At 39.5% G+C, this 22,573-nt stretch overlaps 1 protein-coding gene across 1 annotated transcript in view; it reads right to left on the reverse strand.

Annotated features, from left to right (window-relative positions):
* The window catches only part of PRKX (protein kinase cAMP-dependent X-linked catalytic subunit), a 119,206-nt gene that overhangs the window by 10,578 nt on the left and 86,055 nt on the right, over positions 1-22,573 (reverse strand). Inside the window, exons 5-7 of the mRNA XM_048860036.2 lie at positions 17,616-17,711; positions 12,526-12,583; positions 1,479-1,556 (exon numbers count right to left, since the gene is read on the reverse strand). Coding sequence (XP_048715993.1) covers positions 1,479-1,556; positions 12,526-12,583; positions 17,616-17,711 — 232 coding nt within the window. The remainder of the gene's footprint in view (positions 1-1,478; positions 1,557-12,525; positions 12,584-17,615; positions 17,712-22,573) is intronic.

The raw sequence follows: 22,573 nt of genomic DNA on the forward strand, positions 1-22,573 counted from the left end.
CTCACATCCCACCTGTACCCCAAACCCCTGCCCCAGCCCAGAGCCCCCTCCCACACTCCAACCCTTCGGTCCCACCCCGGAGCACCCTCCTGCTCCCCAAAACTCATCCCCAGACACACGTCAGAGCCCACACCCCCAGTCCAGAGCCCCTCCCATACTCCACCCCCTGGCCCTGAACTCCCTCCTGCACCCCAAACCCCTCATTCCTGGCCCCACCCCAGAGCCCGCACCCCCAGCGGGAGCCCTCACCGCCTCCCGCACTGGAGCCCAATGAAAATGAGCGAGTGAGTGAGGGTGAGGAGAGAAAGTGAAAGAGGAAGGGGGGATGGGACCTCAGAGAAGGGGCAGGGCATGGGCGGGGACCTTGGAGGAGGGGCAGGGCAAGGGTGTTTGGTTTTGTGCAAGTAGAAAGTTGGCAACCCTGGGCATGTAAACAAAAATTCATGGCCTGTGACCTGTCCATGACTTTTACTATATAGCCCTGAGTAAAACCCGGGAGGAGGGGAAGAACGGTGGCTCAGGGGGGGCATCCCAGGGGGATGCCACGGGTGTGGCTAGGGGGACGCTGCAGGTATCTAGGGAGGAGGGGCGGCCCTGGGTGCTCGGTACACATTGTAAGGAGAATGATCACTTTAGATAAGCTATTACCAACAGGAAAGTGGGTTTGTGGGGAGCGGGGTGGGGTGGAGAGAAAACCTGGATTTATGCTGGAAATGGCCCAATTTGATTATCATACACATTGTAAGGAGAGTGATCACTTTAGATAAGCTATTACCAGCAGGAGAGTGGGGTGGGGGGAGAGAAAACCTTTTGTAGTGGTAAACACCCATTTTTTCATGGTTTGTATGTATAAGAACATCTTCTGTATTTTCCACATTATGCATCCGATGAAGTGAGCTGTAGCTCACGAAAGCTTATGCTCAAATAAATTGGTTAGTCTCTAAGGTGCCACAAGTACTCCTTTTCTTTCTTCAAATATTGGTATCTCTTATATACATTTGCTCCTCTATACTGGCTGAATTTAGTGCTGCTGTATCTGTTACAATTTTAATAATAAATTCATTTTCCCCCAGATGCTTCAAATTTTATTTAAAGATTTCTCTGCACTGAAACTTAGCAGCGAGACTCAAAGCCAGAATAAAATATTTCTAATTATTTTTGAAAAACAGCTATTAACTAGCTCTTGTGAAATGAGAAATATGTATGTAATACAGGATATCATTTTCAGATTATTTTAGGGATTTTGTAATGTAAACCCACACCAATTTGGCAGATGTTAAATTGGACTAGTGAAAAGCATATCTTTTTAAAGAATCAATATTTGTAAATGCATCATATGACTATACATTTCAAATTATTCTGCAATAGATCTTAACTGAATACACATGCAACATTATACCCCTATATAGTATGAGAAGAAATTTTGCATGGATGATTTTTGGTTACCATAGTCTACATAAGATTTTTGTACAAAATACCTTTAGTTTTCTTTGAGGTACAGCATCCCAGTCTATAGACCTGAACCACCGATGCCTTTTCACATCATCTGCTCCATTCTTTAATAAAACCAAAAAACAAACAGAAGATAAGATAATGTATACGCAATAAAACCTTAACCTATGTATTTCATTACAGCTGTTCTCCTGCCCTCCTCAAGTTCAAACTTTATATTAAAAAAAGTCACAGAAGTCCAGAGGTCATCCATAACCCTATAATATGAAGGGAGAGAGAGAGAGAAATATGAAAAAAACATTTCAAAGCTTTCATAAGGGCATTAAATAACCAGTGAGCATAAAAAATTAGATACTACACAAATTCACTCTCATTTATAACATAAGCATCTATTTTATTTCTGAAAAGCTTTTAACCATAGTTATACACCTTGGACAAGATTTCTCAGTGGCATGAAGGGCCAATGCAAAGCCCTCTGGACCACATAAGCCACCTCCTTGGTCTGCAAAGGACAGTGGTGAGAGACAGATGGAGTGGTGTCTGTACCCACAGAAAGGGTCCTGGCCTGGCTCTACATAGAGTATTAAGGTAGTCCAGAGAAGGGATGAGGGGATCTGCATTGTCACAGATCCAGTGACACCCAAGATCTCATACATGTGGTACAAGGACATGGGAGAGCGTGGAGCATCCCCATACCCAGGTTTTGGTTGAGTGCGTATATTCTCTCCAATATCCTCTCCCACCTGGCACTTTACCACTTGTGAAAGGCTAACAGAGAAAAGTGAAGTAATGTTGCTGAAAACCCCCACAAAACAGGATGGATAAAAATCAATCAGATTTTGTTTTTATTTAAATCTAATTTTTTGATAAAATGCTTGTGAAGAAAAAAACCCATCTAAAAATAGTTGTAATTAAGCTACCTTTGAGCTATAATGTATCTCATCACGGAATAGGGATTATAAATTCTAATTCTAGTATGAGACAATTTATTCATGTAATGTTTAAGAAAAGTTTTGTAAATGAGTTCCAATAGTTCATGGATTAGGGAACCAATCTTATGGGGTTCCAGGGGCTTCTGTATAGATTATTTAGCTTAATCTTTCTATCTACCCAATGTGACTCAGTGCTCAGTCTAGAAGACACCATCAGAGATGCTTAGTTTTGCAGTTCTCAAACTGTGGATTTGTGTCTCCAGAGGTAACATGCTTGTTAACAGCAAAAATGTTTTAAAATAAATAAATATATAGAGGTGAGAAATAAGACCTCGACTCTATTGTCCCTCTGCAAATTTGTGTACACAGAGTTAATCCCTTACCTCTCTCTAAAAGTGCAAAGTTTCAAAAAGTTTAATGATAAGATGATTGTTGGGGACAGAATAGATCTGGATAAGGAGAAGAAGTCTGGAGATAAATGTGCAAAGCAAGGGACATATGCTTGTTTTGTTAAAATATTATATGTTTGCTCTTGAAGAAAAAAAAAATCCAGAATACTTAACGTTGTTGTTTTAGTTAAATAAAACAATTTAAATGTCTGTCTGGTGATGTTCTCCTCCTAATACAGCATGGCAAGAAAATCTTCCAAATATTAATGATTAACCTGTTGAATTGGAGATAGTTCACCTCCCAATGACTTCATAAATATCTGCTTCAATTACCTTTGGTAAATGAAATAATCAAACAATCATTCATTTTCTGATATAGCTGTAAAATTAATCTGAAAAGTCTTCAAAATAAATCACTATTTAAAAGGGTATAGTGTGTACCTTCTAAAAATGAAACCTTCATCTATCTGAGTTGTGAAGAATATGTATTAAGCTTATAACAACCAACAAGAATGCACTTTTATGTAGAAAACCATGATTAAATTGAGTCTTCCTGAGTATGATTTAAATCATGATTTACATCAATTTGATTTAAATCATGATTTACATCAATTTGATTTAAATCAAATCCACCCTGAAAAAAATCATTAAGAAACAAACATTAAGAACTCTGAAAATATTTTTTCAGATATACAGTAAAGAGATAGCTATGCAAATGATTTTAATGAGGGGTATGTACTTCACCAATCAGCAACCCTCACACTCTGGCCTGCTAACCCACTGGTGGTCTAATGATCTGATAGTCTATGGAGAGCTGTCTGGTGACATAGAGCCAGCCCTCATTTCCAGTTGCTAAACTGCAATAACAGCAGCTAAAAACACATTAAATACTGTCCTAATATGACTTTTTCCTACAGGCAATTGCAACATGTGTTTTGTGACTGTGACCTGAAGGGGATATAATCCACAAGAAAATTATTCTAATAAATGCCTCACTATGGAAAAGTCAAAATCTAATTGCAGTGGGCATTAGTCTTCTTTATATTAGCACCTTGAGTTTCATGTATCTATGGCAATTTCATTAGAGAGAAGAAAGAAAATAAATCTGTTAGTATATACCAAGACAGAATTGTAGAAGACAAGACAACAGGCTCACTAATGTGCAAGAGTACTAAATGAATATTTAAAAGTGCTGATTTTTCATTTTTGTCTTAAAGTCCTTTAAGCTTTACACAGGAAGATGAGTTATTAGCGGAGCACAACCCTTAACATTTTTCTGGTTTTAGGTTTTGTCTCTAACCATCTTCCTTTAACAATAGTTTGCCCTAAACACTGCAAAAGAAACACACACACACATCCCCACACACCATTTTCACAATAATGGTGAAATTAGTCCTAAATTAATTAAAATTACAGAAGTAGAAAATAATCCTCAAGTCAGGCATTTCTTGCAAGCTAGGATTTGGGGGAACCATAAGAATCCACTCAACCGTACATGGAATCAAACCAGTGTGGGAGTGGCCCATCTCTTGGATGAAAGATCATTGTCAGGTGAAAGCTCATCATTCTCCAAATTTCATATTTTTTCTGAACTACATGGAAGAATCTCTTTGCTTGGTTCCTAACTGCACCAGAATTTGGAGACCACAAGACCTCACACACTGTTGGTCTAAATTTCAATCCGTCTATCTAAACTTCTTCCAAGAATTATCCACCCCAGCAGGTTGCTTCTTTGACACTGCTGACCTTATATCAGTGACAACCTTTCCCAACTACTGTACCCCTTTCCAGAGTCTGATTTGTCTTGTGTACCCCCAAGTTTCACCTCACTTAAAAAATCAGACATAAAATACAGTGTCACAGCACACTATTACTGAAAAATTGCTTACTTTCTCATTTTTACTGTATGATTATAAATCAATTGGAATATAAATATTGTACTTAAATTTCAGTGTATAATTTTATATACAGCAGTATAAACAAATCATTGTCTATGAAATTTTAGTTCGTACTGACTTTGTTAGTGCTTTTTACATAGTCTGTTGTAAAACTAGGCAAATAACTAGATGAGTTGACGTATCCCCCTAGAAGACCTCTACGTACCCCCAATGGTACACGAACCCCTGGTTGAGAACCGCTACCTTATACCACTATCCAAACAATTCAAGCTGAAAGTGCATTTCCAAGACAAATATTCAAACATCAAAAGGAGCAAGTTATCCAGCCACAATTACACTGGGCAGTCATAACAAACTTCATGTTTTCTCCAGTGAAAACCTTGTTGAACCCATGAGGTCCCTTCCCATTGGACCGTTAACATCTAATATTGCATCTAATCACAGGAACTGGGGGCTAGAGATCTGAGGAGGTACTTTGATTGGCTTAGACCAATGGTCCATATAGCTCAGTATCCTGTCTTCTGACAGTGGTCAGTGCCAGATAACACATAGGGAATGAACAGAACAGGGAAATTATCAAGGGATCCATCCGCTGTCGTCGGGTCCCAGCTTCTGGTAGTTAGAGGTGTAGGGACACCCAGAGCATGGAGTTCCGTCCCTGACCACCTTCGCTAATAGCCATTGATGGATCTATACTCCATGAACTTACATAATACTTTTTTTAACTCTATTTTTACCTTCACAACATAAGAACGGCCATACTGGGTCAGACCAAAGCTCCTTCTAGGCCTGTAGTCTGTCTTCCAACAGTGGCCACCTGTAGTCTGTCTTCCAACAGTGGCCAATGCCCGGTGCCCCAGAGGGAATGAACAGAACTGGTAACATCAAGTGATCCATCCAGTTGTCCATTCCCAGCTTTTGGCAAACAGAGGCTAGGAAAACTATCCCTGTTCATTATGGTTAATAGCCATTGATGGACCTATTCTCCATGAACTTATCTAGTTCTTTTCTGAACCCTGTTATAGACTTGGCCTTCACAACATTCTCTGGCAAGGAGTTCCACAGGTTGACTGTGCGTTGTGTGAAAAAATACTTCCTTTAGTTTGTTCTAAACATGCTGCCTATTAATTTTGTTTGGTGACTCCCAGTTCTTGTGTTATGAGGAGTAAATAACACTTCCTTATTTACTTTCTCCACACCCGTCATGATTTTATAGACCTCCATCATATTCTCCCTTAGTCATCTCTTTTCCAAGCTGAAAAGTCCCAGTTTTATTAATCTCTCCTCATATAGCAGCCACTCCATACCCCTAATAATTTTTGTTGCCCTTTCCTGAACCTTTTCCAATTCCAATATATCTTTTTTGAGATAGGGAGACTACATTTGCACACAATTTTCAAGATGAGGGCATACCATGGATTTATATAGAGGCAATATATGTTCTATCCCTTTCTTAATGATTCCCAACATTCTATTTGCTTTTTTGACTGCTGCTGTGCATTGAGTGAATGTTTTCAGAGAACTATCCACAATGATGCCAAGATCTCTTTCTTGAGTGGTAACAACCAATTTAAACCCCATCATTTTATACATACAGCTTGGAAAACATAATCCCATGTGCATTACTCTGCATTTATCAACATTGAATTTCATCTGCCATTTTGTTGCCCAGTCACCCACTTTTGAGAGATCCTTTTGTAGCTCTTTGCAGTCAGCCTGGGACTTAACTATCTTGAGCAATTTTGTATCATCTGCAAATTTTGCCATCTCACCATTTACCCTTTTTTCCAGATCATTTATGAATATGTTGAATGGGCCTGGTCCCAGTACAGACCCCTGGGGGACACCACTATTTACCTCTCTCCATGCTGAAAATTGACCATTTATTCCTACCCTTTGTTTCCTATCTTTTAACCAGTTACCAATCCATGAGAGGACCTTCCTTCTTATCCCATGACAGCTTACTTTGCTTAAGACCCTTTGGCGAGAGACCTTATCAAAGGCTTTCTGAAAAATCTAAGTCCAATCTATCCACTGGATCCCCCTTGTCCACATCCTTGTTGAACCCCTCAAAGAAGTAGATTGGTGAGGAATGTTTTCCCTTTACAAAATCCATGTTGACTCTTCCCCAACAAATTACGTTCATCTATGTGTCTCACAATTTTGTTCTTTACTATAGTTGCAACCGGTTTTCCTGGTACTGAAGTCAGGGCCTGTACGTCACGTCTGGAGCTCTTTTTAAAAATTGGTGTCAGATTAGCTATCCTCCAGTCATTTGGTACATAAGCTGATTTAAATGGTAGGTTACAGACAACAGCTAGTAGTTCTTACATTTCACCTTTGAGTTCCCTCAGAACTCTTGGGTGAATACCATCTGGTCCTGGTGACTTATTACTGTTTAGTTTATCAATTTGTTCCAAAACCTCCTCTAGTCACACCTCAATCTGGGACAGTTCCTCAGATTTGTCACCTAAAAAGAATGGCTCAGGTTTGGGAATCTCCCTCACATCCTCAGCCATGAAGACCGATGCAAAGAATTTATTTAGTTTCTTTGCAATAGCCTTATCGTCCTTGAGTGCTCCTTTAGCATCTCAATCATCCAGTGGCTACACCGGCTGTTCAGCAGGATTCCTGCTTCTTACGTACTTAAATTTAAAAAAAAAAAATTTTTTTTTGCTGTTACTTTGAGTCTTTGGGTCACTTGTTCTTCGAATTCTTTTTTGGCCTTCCTAATTATATTTTTACATTTCATTTGTCAGAGTTTATGCTCCTTTCTATTTTCCTCACTAGGATTTAACTTCCACTTTTTAAAGGATGCCTTTTCCCCTCTCAATGCTTTTTTTCACTTTTGTTGTTTAGCCAGGGTAGCACTTTTTTGGTGGTCTAGCATCCCCTTGCAATGAGCTCCAAGGGTGAATCATGCATTGTGTGAAGAAGTACTTCCTTTTGTTTGTTTTAAACCTGCTGTCTAATAATTGAGTTACCCCTAGTTCTTGTGTTATGTGAAGGGGTAAATAACAAAGTATTCACTTTCTCTACACCATTCATGATTTTACAGACCTCTTTATGTCCCTCCTTAGTCATCTTTTTTCCAAGATGATGAGTCCCAATCTTTTTAATCTCTCCTTGCATAGAAACTGTTCCATATCCCTAATCACTTTTGTTGCCCTTCTCTATACCTTTTCCAATTCAAATATATTTTTTGAGATCAGGGGACAAGAACTGCATGCAGTATTCAAGGTGTGCCCACACCATGGATTTATACAGTATCATTATGATATTTTCTGTATTATCTATCCCCTTCCTAACAATTCCTAACATTGTTCGCTTGTTTGACTACTGCTGCACATTGAGAAGATGTTTTCAGAGAACTATCCATGATTCCTCCAAGATCTTTCTTGAGCAGTAACTAATTTAGACCCCACCATTTTGTATGTATAGTTGGGATTTTTTTTTCCATTGTGTAGTACATTCTGAAAAGTCAATGTTTACCCCCTTGTCAAAATCATTTCTGAATATGCTGAACAAACAGGTTCCATACTGATCCTTCTGGGACCACGCTATTTACCTCTTTCCACTGTGAAAACTGATAATTTATTCCTACCCTTTGGTTTCCTATCTTTTAACCAGTTAGTGATCTATGAAAGAACCTTCCCTATTCTTCCACGACTGCTTACTATATTAACTGATCATCCTTGTCCACGTGCTTGTTGACACCCTCAAAGAATCTAGTAGACCAATGAGGTACGAGTTCCCTTTACAAAAGCTGTGTTGACTCTTCCCTAATATATTGTGTTCATCTATGTGTCTGATTGGTTGAAACTATTTGTCTAGTACTGAAGTTAGGCTAATCAGCCTTTAATTGCCAGGGTCACCTCTGGAGCCTCTTGGGAAAAAAAAAAATCACTGTTACATTATCTATCCTCTGGTCATCTGGTACAGAGGCAGATTTAAACAATAGGTTACATACCACAGTTCAGAGTGGCAGCCGTGTTAGTCTGTATCCGCAAAAAGTGATGAAGTGAGCTGTAGCTCACAAAAGCTTATGCTCAAATAAATTTGTTAGTCTCTAAGGTGCCACAAGTACTCCTTTTCTTTATACCACAGTTAGCAGTTCTACAGTTTCATAGTTAAGTTCCTTCAGAACTCTTGGGTGAATATCTGGTCCTCATGACTTATTTCTCTTTAATTTATCAAATTGCTCCAAAACCTCATCTACTGATACCTCAATCTGGGACTGTTCCTCATATCTGTCATCTAGAAAGAATGACTCGGGTGTGGGAATCTCCCTCGCATCCTCTTCTTTGCAATGGCCTTGTCTTCCTTGAGTGCTCCTTTAGTAATTTGTTCATCCAGCGGCCTACTGATTGTTTGGCAGGCTTCCTGCTTCTGATGTACTTAGATTTTTTTTTTAATTTTGTTTTGCACTTCTGTGGTTTTTTTGCTAGTTGCTCTTCAATTTCTTTTTTAGTCTGCCAAAAGGAGACAAAACTAAAATCTTCCAGCGCTTAACTCTCCCTATGAACACCAGTCTTCCAGTCTCTGTAGCTTGAATTTGACACATCTGTAATGGAAACTGGTTGGTGTAAATCCCTGAGACCTGATACTGCAATAACCATTTCTGAAAAGTGAAACTACAGAATTTTGCAGTTTTATGGAAGGAGCATTAGTGAGGTTTCCAGCATACTATGCAAAAAAACAGAACATTTCCCTTTCTCCAGTTACTACAGCAATTCTACCAGGCTGGATCTTCACTGCTCGCCCCGAGAAACTGTGGTAACCTTATACTATATCCAAAGCTTCTCAATTTCACAATGCAGTACTGTTCAAACTGTAACTTGTGACATTTATGAAAATGAACTGAACTTCAGATGTACTTTATATCCTAATAAAGAAAATGATTGTAATTGTCTTGCCCAGGACTGATTTTACTTGGCCCAATCTCAGTACCCACTCACATGCTCATTCCCAGCAATGGCTAAAGCAGAGATTTAGTGCTGACCGCAACAAACTGTCAGTTTTAAGTGTCTGGCCTTATAAATGTATACAATTTTAAATCAATTAAGCTAGAATTATAATAGACCATTGCATCTGCAGTTTCAAACCTTTATACTTTTTCCATCACAGATAAATTATATTAAAATGCAAATACATGGCATTATTTCTTACACCTACACATTGGCACCAAAGAGATTTCTAGCCTACTTTATATCCTGGACATGAAAACTCAGCCTATAAATATATAGTACTTGATGGACTGAAGAGTTGTCTTCATTCCTCCCTGAAGGCTAAAAGGAATGCAGTGTTCCAAAATGTTTTTAGCTCTAACTTCTTCCATCTTTTGCTATTAAAACAAAATCTTATTTGAGGTTTTCAAGACATCTTATATTGGACATGCTTACTTTCCGAAGTATTACCTTCCACTGGGTCATTCCCACTGCCACCCTCAGCTCAAGTGCTTTATCAGATCAGTCCCTTGGGTCTCTATAGATGTCCTGATTTGTTTCTGTGTACTCTATGTACCTGATTTGTTTCTTTTACTTGCAGATATGTCTCTATTTTTAGAGCATATACGCCATATAACTTGCTTAATTTATCACACTACTAAATAATTTCCTTCTGGGGAAATACGGTGCCAAACAAGGTTTGAAATATTGTTAACTTACAAGGACTTCTTCAGTTTTGAAGCCCTAGGACACTGCTCTTTATTATTCTTACTTGATGTCATGCTAGGCCTCTTTGGCCTTTTACACTAAAAGATTGTGCTGTGCATAAAAGGCAATACGTACCATGTACAACAGTGTTGTTTTGTTAATGCACTTGCACAGATGTCCATGGTTTCCCCATCAACAGTTGGAAACCAGATGGTCAATTTTCTAATGTAGACTGGAGACTTCTTATTTAGAAAATAATTGCTCTTAAAATGACCTTTTAAAATGTTTTTAGAGCTGCGTTTCTCAAGCTTTTAATGTATGTTATATTCTACTTACACAAAATTATTACTCTTTCCTGTAAATAGACTTATTACAGATTAACTCTTTTGGTTGTGTACACAAAAACAGAAGTGTCACTTTCTCTCTTTAGAATAGTAGTTTGTTTTTACACAGATTTCATTTTCTTTTTAAGTAAATATCATGAGCAATAAGTATGGGGAAAAAAACCCAGCTTCTCTCTATCTTGAAGCTGATCCAGCAAAACATGGATCTATATGCTTAACTTTAATCTTCTGAGTAAACCCACAAATGTGGATTTGGGATTGGTACTGATATTACTGGTACCGTGAGCTGATAAAATTATTTAAATGGGACTATTCACATGTAAGAAGTTAAGCACAGGGTAAGGACTAGGGTTAGGATCAGAGCCTTTTACAAAAGAAGAGTTATTTATCCTAGAGTAACTGTGGTTCTTTGAGATGTTCTAGTCAGTATGGATTCCACTGTAGGTGACTGATAACTAGCATCCTCCCTGGACAACGACAGTGAGGAACTGCAGCTGGATTAATCAACTGACGATTGAAATTCTGCTGTCCTGACCTTGGCATCAGATCTATCTGGCACATCAACTGCATAAAATTTGACAAGTGTCTGCGGGTTTGTTCCACATTGGTACTTTGCAAATCTTAGATAGGGGCACATTTCTGAAGCAGGACAAAGATGGTGCCCGTGTCCTACTAGAGTATGCTTTGATGTTCAGAAGAGGCAATATGAAGAAGCTGGGTGGAAGACTGTTTCCTTTTGAAAAAAGGGATCCATATCCATGAGATTTAGAATAGTAGAAAAATGGCAACAAAGGACATTTTATTGGAGGGATACTATATGTCTGAATGAAACTTGCTGCTAGTTACCTGTGTGGGCAGCTGACAGTACATATTTAAATCTACAGGAATTTCTAGGATGCTCACATCTCAATATATGATTTTTATTCCACTTAAACACAAAACAGGATATGAAATTATTAGGATCACACCTTGATGTTATTTTCTATTCTTGTTCTATATTTAGAGGGTACTCTGTACAAGGTGTACACACCCACCCACCCCTTCTTCTGAAAAGCTGCACATTCACCTCTTTATGGACATGGTATTACATTCATTCCACAACAGATTGGTGACAAGCAGGGGGATCTAAGATCTCCTGCTCGTGAATTATCACTGTAACAAGAATGCTGACACCATTTCCTTTGACTGTGGAGGACCCACAACATTACGGGAGAATCAATTTAAACTGGGGGGGGAGGGGACACACTTTCTAAATGAAGCCAATTTAGTATTGGGTACCTTTGCCTCCAAAGAAAACATCTTTTTAACATGTAGTAGTAGTAGTAGTAATTTTCCAAATTTTCGTAACATTAGAACAAAACAACTTGAAAATATTTTAACGTTCAGTCATTTGTACGCTTACATATACAGTTATAGGATGAGGTTGTTCCCTTCAGGGGGGGAAAAAATCATTAAAACCGTCCAAGGAAATAGAACCGCAGAGGAAAGGAATGCATCTGGACAAAGTGTCAGATGGCAGCCCATTGCAGTAGGTCACCCCATCACATACATACACACACCCCCTCTCCTTCCTCACTACTATTTTCTCTTTTGCTTACATTGAACTGAAAGTATGGTGCAATTATATATTCAACACCAGTAACAGCAATCAAGTGTAACAGAGGTACTTTTGTAAAGTTTAGGACAAAAATCAACTACAGCATTCATCGAACTAGTACAAGAATGAAAAAATTCAGAACACAAAAATGTAATATTTTTCATATACTAATTTAGATGTTCAGTCCTAAGTAACAGAACAGAAGCACAAGTGGACCTCAAAATTCATGTGTACATTTTTCAACATATTTAACACTAACCTTCATATTTCCCAATCGTCTTGTCCTGTCAACCACTAGAAGCTTCTTAATAAGGTCCCTGTAACAGAGGAAAAAAATGTCATTGTTTTATTTCATTAGGATATGCATAGTACAGACCACTGGAAGCACTTTTATTTTACCAGCATAAACATTTTGTGCATTTTAACAATTCACGTTTTCCATATTTCAGAACGTTTTACATTCAAACAGTTCAAGACTGGTATGAAAACAGGTAACCGGTCTCAGAAGAACACAGGGGAACAGAGGTGGGCAAACTATGGCCCGCAGGCCACATCCTGCCCACAGGACCCTCCTGTCTGGCCCCTGAGCTCCTGGCCCGTGAGGCTAGCCCCTAGCCCCTACCCTGCTGTCCCTCCTCCCCCACAGACTCAGCTCACTACGCCACCGGCACAATGCTCTGGGGGGCAGTGCAGCTGCAGAGCGGTGGCCTGACCCGGTGCTCTGTGCTGCGCGATGGCGTGGCTGGCTCCAGCCGGGCGGCATGTCTGCCTGTCCTGGTGCTCTGGGTGATGCGGCTGTAGCGCAGCCAGCCACCAGTGCTCCAGGCAGCACGGTAAGGGGGCAGGGAGCAGGAGGGGTTGGATAGAGGGCAGGGGAGTTTGGGGTGGTGGTCAGAGGTGCGGATAGGGGTCACGGCGGTCAGAGGGTGGGGAACAGGAGGGTTGAATGGGGGCAGGGGTTCCGGGGGGGGGGCAGGAATGAGGGGAGGTTGGAGGGGCAGGAGTCCCGGGGGGCCAATCAGGGGGCGAGAAGCAGGGGGAGTCAGATAGGGGGTAGGGGCCGGGCCATGCCTAGCTGTTTGGGGAGGCACAGCCTCCCCTAACCGGCCGTTCATACAATTTTGGAAGCCTGATGTGACCCTCAAGACAAAAAGTTTGCCCGCCCCTGCTATAGAGTGTCGTTTCTTAAGAAAAGATTTGGGATACAAGCTCCTTGCCCTCCTGAAGTGTCTAACCTTCCTTTTCATGTTGTTAGGCATTCCAAATCTTAAGTCAAAACTGAACTTCCTTCAGAGCATGGTTTCAGACTAGACCTTATAGCAAATTAAAAAAGATACATAACTTTCAATCATTAGGTTTCAGCCAATAATATATTGAATTCTACCTCAGTTAAAAATAGAGAAAATGTGGAACAGCAAGTTCTCTATTTAAAATATAGTGGGGACTAGCTCGCATTCATAAGTCCTCCATAGAAAATGAAATGTATACTTTGAGACCCTAACAATGTTTTATGACTTTTGTATAAAGCTAAATTAAACTTTTTAAAAGCTGAGACAACGCTTAGAAAATCAAAAGTATTACGTAAATACATTTGTAATACTATGTTAACAACAAAATCAAGGATCACATTTTGTTTGGCTTTCTAGTGTAAATCCAGAATAACTCCATTAAGGCCTGGTCTACACAAATCATCTTATGTTGACCTAAGTATGTCAGTGTACACATTACAACCTTGTTGCGCCAATATTAGTGCCCTGCTACACCTACATAACTACTCCACCTCCATGAGAGGCATATGGCTTATGTTGGTGTAGTTAGGGAGATGCAGTGTCTGCGTAAACACTGCATTACCTATGTCTTCTGTTGGCTGTCTTAATTTCACGGGTCCATGCTGGAGCCGTGAAATTGACAAGAAAGCCAGGCATCTAAAGCCTGGCTGCCCCTAGGTATCTGCTCCCAGCCGGGCTGCTGCCTGGAGGTTCTTCTCTTCGTGAGATGAAGAGCCCAGGAGGCTGCCCCCCACTCCCAGCCAGGAGCGGGGCGCCAAGAGCCGGGGGTGGGACAGAGGGAAGCTGTGTTCCCAGCAGAGAGCTGCATGGAGGGCTCAGCACCTCACACTGCCTCTCTTCCATCAGTGAAAGCGCTTCTGGTGAGGACGTGCACTGCCGACAGGAGGAGGGTAGTAATTACTGTGGTGGCTGTAAGTCGACCTAATATAGGTTGACTTAGGGCATGTCTACACTAGAGCCCTAAGGCAGTGAAATTACCCTGGACATGCACTGGTATCACAGAGACTAAATTCAGCAATAAATTTCTACAGTTCTCTCAATGGCTATATTCTTAATTATCTACAACTTAACCTCTTCAATGAAAGCAAAGTAACAGTTTTGTATGTTCCACAATAATCAATGTCCAAGACAAAACATACAGCTTAGCCATCTTCGCTGTTCTGCAGCCTAAAGAAGAAAGAGGTGCTATTGCAATCTTCCTCGGATGAATCTCCAAGGGACTTCCTCACAGAAAACTTGTAAAAAAAATAATCATATCTATATTTATCTAACCCAGCAAATAAATATTTTTTTCCTTTGAGAAACCAGGTTTCATTACAGCAAGAAGGCAAATACAAGGGACAGGGACAGGATGAAATAAATCATAGCTCAAAAGACCAGAGAAGATTATATCAAGTGTCCTAGAAATCTTAGTCTGGCATATGAGAATAGTGAACTGAATAATAAATTTGCTAAAACAGCTTCAAAACTGTCATATGGGCAGAGCAAATATTTCTAAAACTCAGTGGAAAAAAATACTAAGCTGCCAGCTATACGGGAATACAAACGTGAAATTGGAAGGAGATTTCCTAATCTCCCATAAACATTTCAGCCAGTAAGTGGCAAGATTTAGATTCAGTCCTGTGATTCAGTCATTTGTAGTCATTCCTGAAGGAATTTCTCCTCCTCCAAGGGCATCCCAGAGGACACTTAAGGAAGGGTGTGTGTGTGTGTGGGGGGGGGGGGGGAGGCGAGGGGGGAATCCAACCTTTCTTGTTCTAAACAAATAGATACCCTTTCAAATAGAATAGTGAAAAGTAATTCATATTAGAAATGAAGAGCCAGATCTATTGCTGGATCCCACTGGGTTAGAAACAAGCTGTGTAGCCGCTTACTGTGTCATTTAAACCAGCATTGTGCTATTTAATTGATGACTCTTAAAAGTTGTAGAGCTCTTCCTTTGACTGCTCCTCAAACTAGCCTTGGAAATGCAGAAAATACACAGCTGAGACACGAACTGACTCAATGATGTTGAGTTGTCACTGAAGCTGTGAATGTGTGTTGCATTCAAAGAGAAGGAGTATCCAAATTAACATCTGCATCAAGAGAAAGCGTAGTGCCTCCTTAATGTCCTTTATACACAGGATTAAAAAGTCAAGTGTTCTAACAGTTCATTACATATAGTGTTGAATTCAAGTAGGTGCCGACATCCTAGATCATACCTGCTCAATAATAATGATTTAGACTGCAGTGGCATTGTTATGCATTATCCCCATTGTTATGCATTTCCAAAACACAAAAGATGACATCTTTGCCCTGGAAGAGTTTACTCAAAAAACAAAACCACACATCACGCACACTTCAAAACAGAGTGGTCAGGGAGGTGGCGACACACCTATTAGTAGTTCTACTTTTCGAGGGGGAACGGGGTGTGGGGGTACAGCTACTGACAAATATCTTCAAACCAAGGGATTATTAGATGGCTAAATTCTCTTAACTTTTGTCAGAAGTGGGTCTTGAATATAGATTTGAATTAGAAAAGGATAATAGTCAGGGCATGCAAGTTCAGGAAAAACATTTCAAATGTAGGGGATGGGAAGGAATGAAGCACAGAGACTGTGGCAGGAAAGTCAGATAAACTGGCAACAAAGATGACATCAGAGGCAGAGTGAAGAGCGATGTGAAAAAAAGACTAGGTTAGAAGTAAGTAGAAAAGGCAGAGAGTAATGCAGAGCCTTACTGGCAGTAACAAGAAACTTGAACTTGAAACAGTGGAAGAGGAGAAGGTGGTGTGACAGAGTCAGATCAACAGTCTACAAAAGCAGCTGTTTTCTCTATGGATTATAAGGAATGGTATGGGCATCAAGTGGGACAGATAAAAAGAAGCTGTGGTATGAAATGGTATGGGCATCTGCGGTGACAGATCAAGGCCTTGCCAAGAGTCTTTACTGGCTAGACATTCTGGAAATGTTGTGGAGAAAGAGTTATTCAGGCACAACCTGGATGAGAGAGGGGGTAATGAAGGGAGGTGTCAAAAATGAAAGAATAGGGGTTGAGTTCATAGTAAAAAAAAAAAAAGAGTTCTGTTTAAACTGATGGTGAGAAGTCAAGGAAGAGATGTCAAAGAGGTAGGATGAAATACAGAATTGGATAGCGGGAAACAGGTTAGGAGTGAAGCGATAGATTGGTGAGTCAATAGTATAAAGCAGCACTGGATGAGCTCATCCAAAAAGGCGTAAAAGGAAAAAAGTGAGGGGTGAAGAATACCCCTCAAGAAAGACACTACAAAAATACCTAAAGAAGTAAGAGGAGAACCAGGAAAAGACAGTACTCAAAAGGTAGGATACCTAAAGTAGCCTAACTGCTCACTGATGGCCATCTTTCTCGACTTACAATGGAACTTGGAGACACTTGCCGAGTGCAGTGACTACAACGTCTTTCATGGCATGAGAAATTTACTGGATGATACAAGTCAATGATTACTTTGTGACTGAGAAATACAAACAGATGTTGACAGTACCCTAAGTTTAACTGCTTTTCATCATGATGGCCTAGTCATCAATGACAAAAAACAACTTTGTACTGTTCACCTTCTGGCCATGTGCCCAGAAATTACTGCAGACAGTACATGTGGAGATGTATACTCTTTGTTGAGAAAGATTGTATTAAATACAATAGACAAGAAGAAGAAACTACAGGAAACTGGTAGCAAAGCAGCATTTCGAGGGCAGCCAATGTTCAGAATATGTACAGGTATGGGATACCAGGATCAGTCAGCATAAGCACATATATTAAGCTGGAGCATGCTCATGAAATCTGCTGATACAGCTTTAATAATGGTCTTGTGAGAAGCCTTGTGCCTGAAGAGGCATGAGAGAGAGAGAGAGAGAGAGAGAGAGAGATTTAAATTATATTAAGTATGTTTTCACTTTGATTTCAAGACTAAATTTAGTCCAAAATATTTTCCAACAAAGCATTTTAGAATACTGCAAGAAGGTATCCTCCTATGCAGATCCTTTCAAACTATGCTAAAGAGGTAATTAAAAATAAACATGTCAGTGATGAAAGCCAGTATACTTACTTCACATACAAATCCAAATGTCTGGGGAAATCTATTTTGCCAGCAAGAATCTTCTGATATATACCAAATGGGTTGTCATCAAAAAATGGAGGAAACCTATTTGAATGAAACAACCAAAACACAGCTTTCCTTAGCAATCTGCAAAAATGTATAATGGTATTATACTGAAGTAATTTATCTGCTGACCAGACTGTTAGGTACATAGTTATTCTCTATGCACCGAGGCACTGCGTACTGAAGTCAGGGTTAACCACACCTGTGTAACCAAATTAAGGTAGCTATTCTCCAAAACACAGAATGTACTGTGCACAGAACGAATTCAGAATATATTAAAAACAAAATACTGAGAACTATTTTTAATATTAAAACAGAAAGATTAGTCACATATAGTGAGGGAAGATTTCCCTTAGAAAGTCTGTGATTTGGCTTGTTCCCTATCGGTGAAATCTGAGAGGCATTCACCACAACCAGCTCTTCCCTTCTAGTCTGGACACTACTGACTGTCCCTTCACCTTGGCTGCTAATTCCACAATTAAGCAGGTGTAGTTCCTTACCTTTAAAAGACAATATAAAAATAAGGAGCCAGTTGCCTCTATCATTTTTTTGGGAGGGGGCTACACCCTCTTGCAACAACTAAGAATTTGTATCCTCTCTTGGGCTTCTCTTTCTACAGGCTGACATATTTGCTCACCAGAAAGGTGACATGTATCACTGTGCCAATATCTCAGTTCAGTAGGTTTAATGAACTGAATTCTGGACTCCATGCACTTCCTGGAATTCTGGACACCCACCTTTCTAAAAGTTACGCAGGGGAATATTTTTACCAGAAGAAGCTACTGTGCAGCTACTGCCCTCACGACCACCACCCTTGGCCTCCGTACATGGCACGTGAAGTCGCTGTTAGCAACGCTTATGACTCAAACTGAAAAGGGTTGTAGCTCCTCCTCTTAACTGGAGTCAAGGCTGCTGGGGGAAAAAAGCCACCACTAATTTTTACTTCACATCGAGTCTTTAGTAGTGTAATGCCTGCGTAGGCTAGGAAGAAGGCTGGTGTTTCTAATGTATTAGCTAAAATGTTTTAAAGAAGTGCTGAATAAAACCTTGTTAAATCCTATCTACATTAGGTTCTAACACCCTTAAAAGCTAGCTTCTTCCCTACTGTTTTAACACGCTCAGCTCCTTTTTTAAAAAAATGTGGTGAACTCTGTATACATTAGGTGCTAATACTTTGCAAACCCTTGCTGGTCTAGACAAGACCTTAGTGCCAGAACAATAAATATTTTCCTCCTGTGTGATTTTTCTTTCTGCAGCTTTGTGTTTTTGTTTTTTTAAATTTAGTCTCTTGTTCCACAATTACTGTCTATCAGGTAGATACTAACAGGACAATTGTTTCAATATACCAGATTCTTCATGAAAGAGGCACAGTAACTGGATTAACATTCCTCTTACACTGTAGTTACCAAACCACAGTCACAGGCAACAACCGAGTTCAGAGTGTCCCTAGATGCTGTTTGAGTGTCCAAGAAAAAAAAACAAACAAAAACAAAACGGCCATACGTTCACCAAAGAAAAGAATAACAACAAATATTTTTGGTAGGAGCAGACAAGGGGATGGAACTTTATTTTTGTTCATAAAGGTAAAAGTAACAATGAACCTTGTTTGGATGATCTCACATGAAACAGCGGAGCTATTCACCCAGGAAAACAGGGGGAGGGATAGCTCAGTGGTTTGAGCACAACTTCTTAAACCCAGGGTTGTGAGCTCAATCCTTTAGGGGGCCATTTAGGGATCTGGGTTAAAAATTGGGGATTGGTCCTGCTTTGAGCAGAGGGTTGGACTAGATGATCTCCTGAGATCCCTTCCAACCTTGATATTCTATGAAACTTCAGAACATACAATCAAAGTGTTTTTCTGAAGTCTAAGGCACAGATTTTTAAAGGTATTTAGTCACGGCTATACTCATTGAGTTAGGAACCTAAGTCTCATTTTCAAAAGTGATTTAAGTCCTTCAGAGTCCAGATGTCAGTGGGCTTTAGGCTTCAAAGTGCCTAACTGACTTTTAAAAATGTGCCTAAATATCTTTAAAAATCTGGGCCTAAATTCCTATCTCGGACAACTGCAAGAAAGAACAAGAAAGGTAGCGAGAGAGGGTATTAAATTTTGGATGTGCTCAATTTATTCCCCCTTATATAGCAGAGAGACTGAATGGATGTCCTGTTGCTTATTTAGGACAGTCTATAGAACTGTGTTGCATCTGTATAATATTTTTATTCATCCAAAGGATATTAAACATGAAACTTTCAATTTTGTATTTATGATTAAGATTCAATCCTATTTTTGACTTGGTGCACGCATTACAAATAGGACTGTTAGGTGCCTGAGAAATCTATCAGGAAATTGTTAATCCAGATTTATTAATAATGTAAAAGGCAAGTTAAATGAATTTTATGCAAGAAGATTTTTTTGATGGAAGTTATTTCCATCTTATTTCTCTCAAAAACATTTTTTTTTTAAAATGACTGGATTCTCTCCCAGGGAAAAGCCCAGGTGAAACCTTGAGAAATATGATAGACTCATTCATTCCCTAACAATCAATACAAGTTATTACACTGCCACAAATTAAAAATGCAGTTTCTTTCTGCAAAAGTATGCCATTCAAGTCCAATTGTAATTGTTACATAGGACAGATATGGGCTCCATCAGTTGCTTAGAGAGCTTCTGGAGCAGGAAGCAATGCTGACATCTGGATTCCATTCAGTAAAATGATGGTATTGGAATGCAAGTTTGTGCTTCAAGAGTTCTCTGCTGTTGACAATTGCAGAGACATTTTACAAGCAGTACACTATTGCTGGAGTATACATTTGTTTTCTCTTCCAAGACTTAATTGCTTAACACAGCTTTGACCTTTAACATTAATCTCAGAGAAAAACCAAAATGGCAGCATCTTGGAAAACTGGTCCTATTTATAAACTGCTAAATGCTCAGTTATGGTTATAAAGCACTCCACTGTATTGTGTTCATTTTATAGGATACTACTTTGATCAGACTTTCCACTCATATGCACTAGTGATGTAAATAATCCCCATGACTAGCAGTGGAGCAGGGATTTTGTTTGTGACTATATATCCACTTTTATTCAACTCCTACATATCAAATACATTCCCAGAGGCAGAGTTCTTCATCCATTCTTGAGACTATTGACATCTCAGAGCAACTGACATGGGGACTATTAAATGCAACCATATTCTGCATAAGAGGAAAATCTGATAGCACCCAAGTGGAACTATTAAAAGAAAACAAAAGAAAGACTAAGCAACATATGATAGGACAGCAACTGTTAAGTTGGTTAGCATGTTCTCCTTGAAAAGCTGGTTAGCCTTTAAAAAAAAACTGCAAAACAAAAAAGTTAACATTATAGTTATCTGATGAATGTCCCTAATAAGTTTAAAAGGAGCAGACAGTAAAGTTAAATTGGACCACACCAACTTGAAATTAGTCATTTAAAAAAAAAGATGGAGATACCAAACCTGCCCCTGAGTGTCCATCAAATTTGTGATTTTACAAATATCTCCCCCTCTTCATTTTTTTTTTTAAAGTTTCTCTCCCCTGTTGCTGTGTTAAAGACTCATACAAAGGTAAGAAAAATCAGTGAAATTGATGATATAGTTATGAAACGTACAAAATGAAAAAAACAACAACTCTATTCTTTTTCAGCTACGTAATCTAGGTGTGACCTGTAACAATAATAGATTTAAATAAATATCTCTCCAGACTTTTTATTAATTATTAAAGTTGACCGTGTCCCTTCACAGTGTAGGCCTGGCCAGAATTTGAACCCACTGCAGATCACTGTTCACCTGAAGTTCTCAATGCTTCTGGATACCCCAGCAGCCACAGACATGGTAGGCACCTTTTCCATGTATGTCTGGCAAGCAGGCTGTGTCCCTTCTATTGTGTTCAGACTTTGTTATGATGATTCACATATTCATGTTCTCCAGGCTTGACCACTCTAATAATCCTCTTACTATTAATGAAGCCGACAATCTTAAATAAATATATAAATAAAAAGCGACAGTTGACTTAGCACTGTCTGCTTAAGAACGAAGGCTGACAAAAGTACATCCCCTGGAGTGCTCTCCTCACAGCCTCCCTGCAAAATACCACGTCAAATTCAATGTTTCCATCTTAAACTTCAAAGCCACATAAGGGGTAGGTCACATTTCCCGGGGACTGCCTGACCCTGCTTCATGATGACTTCACATGGTTTCTGTGTTCCACTATGTGCAGGAGTCAGAACTTTCTGCACAACTGCTTCACACATCTGGAGTTAACTCCCAGAAGATATTAAAATGACTACAAACCACACTGATTTCAGATGAAAATTCCCAGTCCACTTTAAATCATCAGCCTTTCCAACTTAATGTAAGAAAAAGAAAAAAAGGATTCGAAGTAAAGTCTCCTTCAGTCAGCTAGGCATAGAAGAAACATTTGTGTGTTTGGAGAGGCACTCATATCTCAGCAATGGGGGCCATTTAAGAACCTAGATGAACAGATGAAGCCAGTGACCACAGGCTCTGACAGACATGCACTTGCAGGTACTGTGGTATGACATCACATCCTTTGTGTAAGTCTGCCTATGCCAGTATAAGAAATACGTACATCTTCCTTACATGAAGAGTTTTTGTAAAATCGTGTGTGTGTGTGTGTGTGTATGTGTTTCTTTTGCTTAAGTTTTTTACATTTTCAGGTCATTAGAGCTGGTTGGGAATTTACTGTTATAATATTTTTCTGATGGAAAAAATAGATTGCTACTGAAGCAGTTTCCCAGCCTCTAGTTCACTACTGGAAAACAGAGATGTACCTTTCTTCTTTCCTCTTCCTGTATCTGTGGTAACGTAAATGAGCCAACTATACCAATTACTTATGTTGTAGAAGATCATTTTTATAACTTTGTCAT

This window comes from Caretta caretta, chromosome 1 (genome assembly GCF_965140235.1).
Source record: "Caretta caretta isolate rCarCar2 chromosome 1, rCarCar1.hap1, whole genome shotgun sequence".
In the NCBI taxonomy this organism is placed as follows: Eukaryota; Metazoa; Chordata; order Testudines; family Cheloniidae; genus Caretta; species Caretta caretta.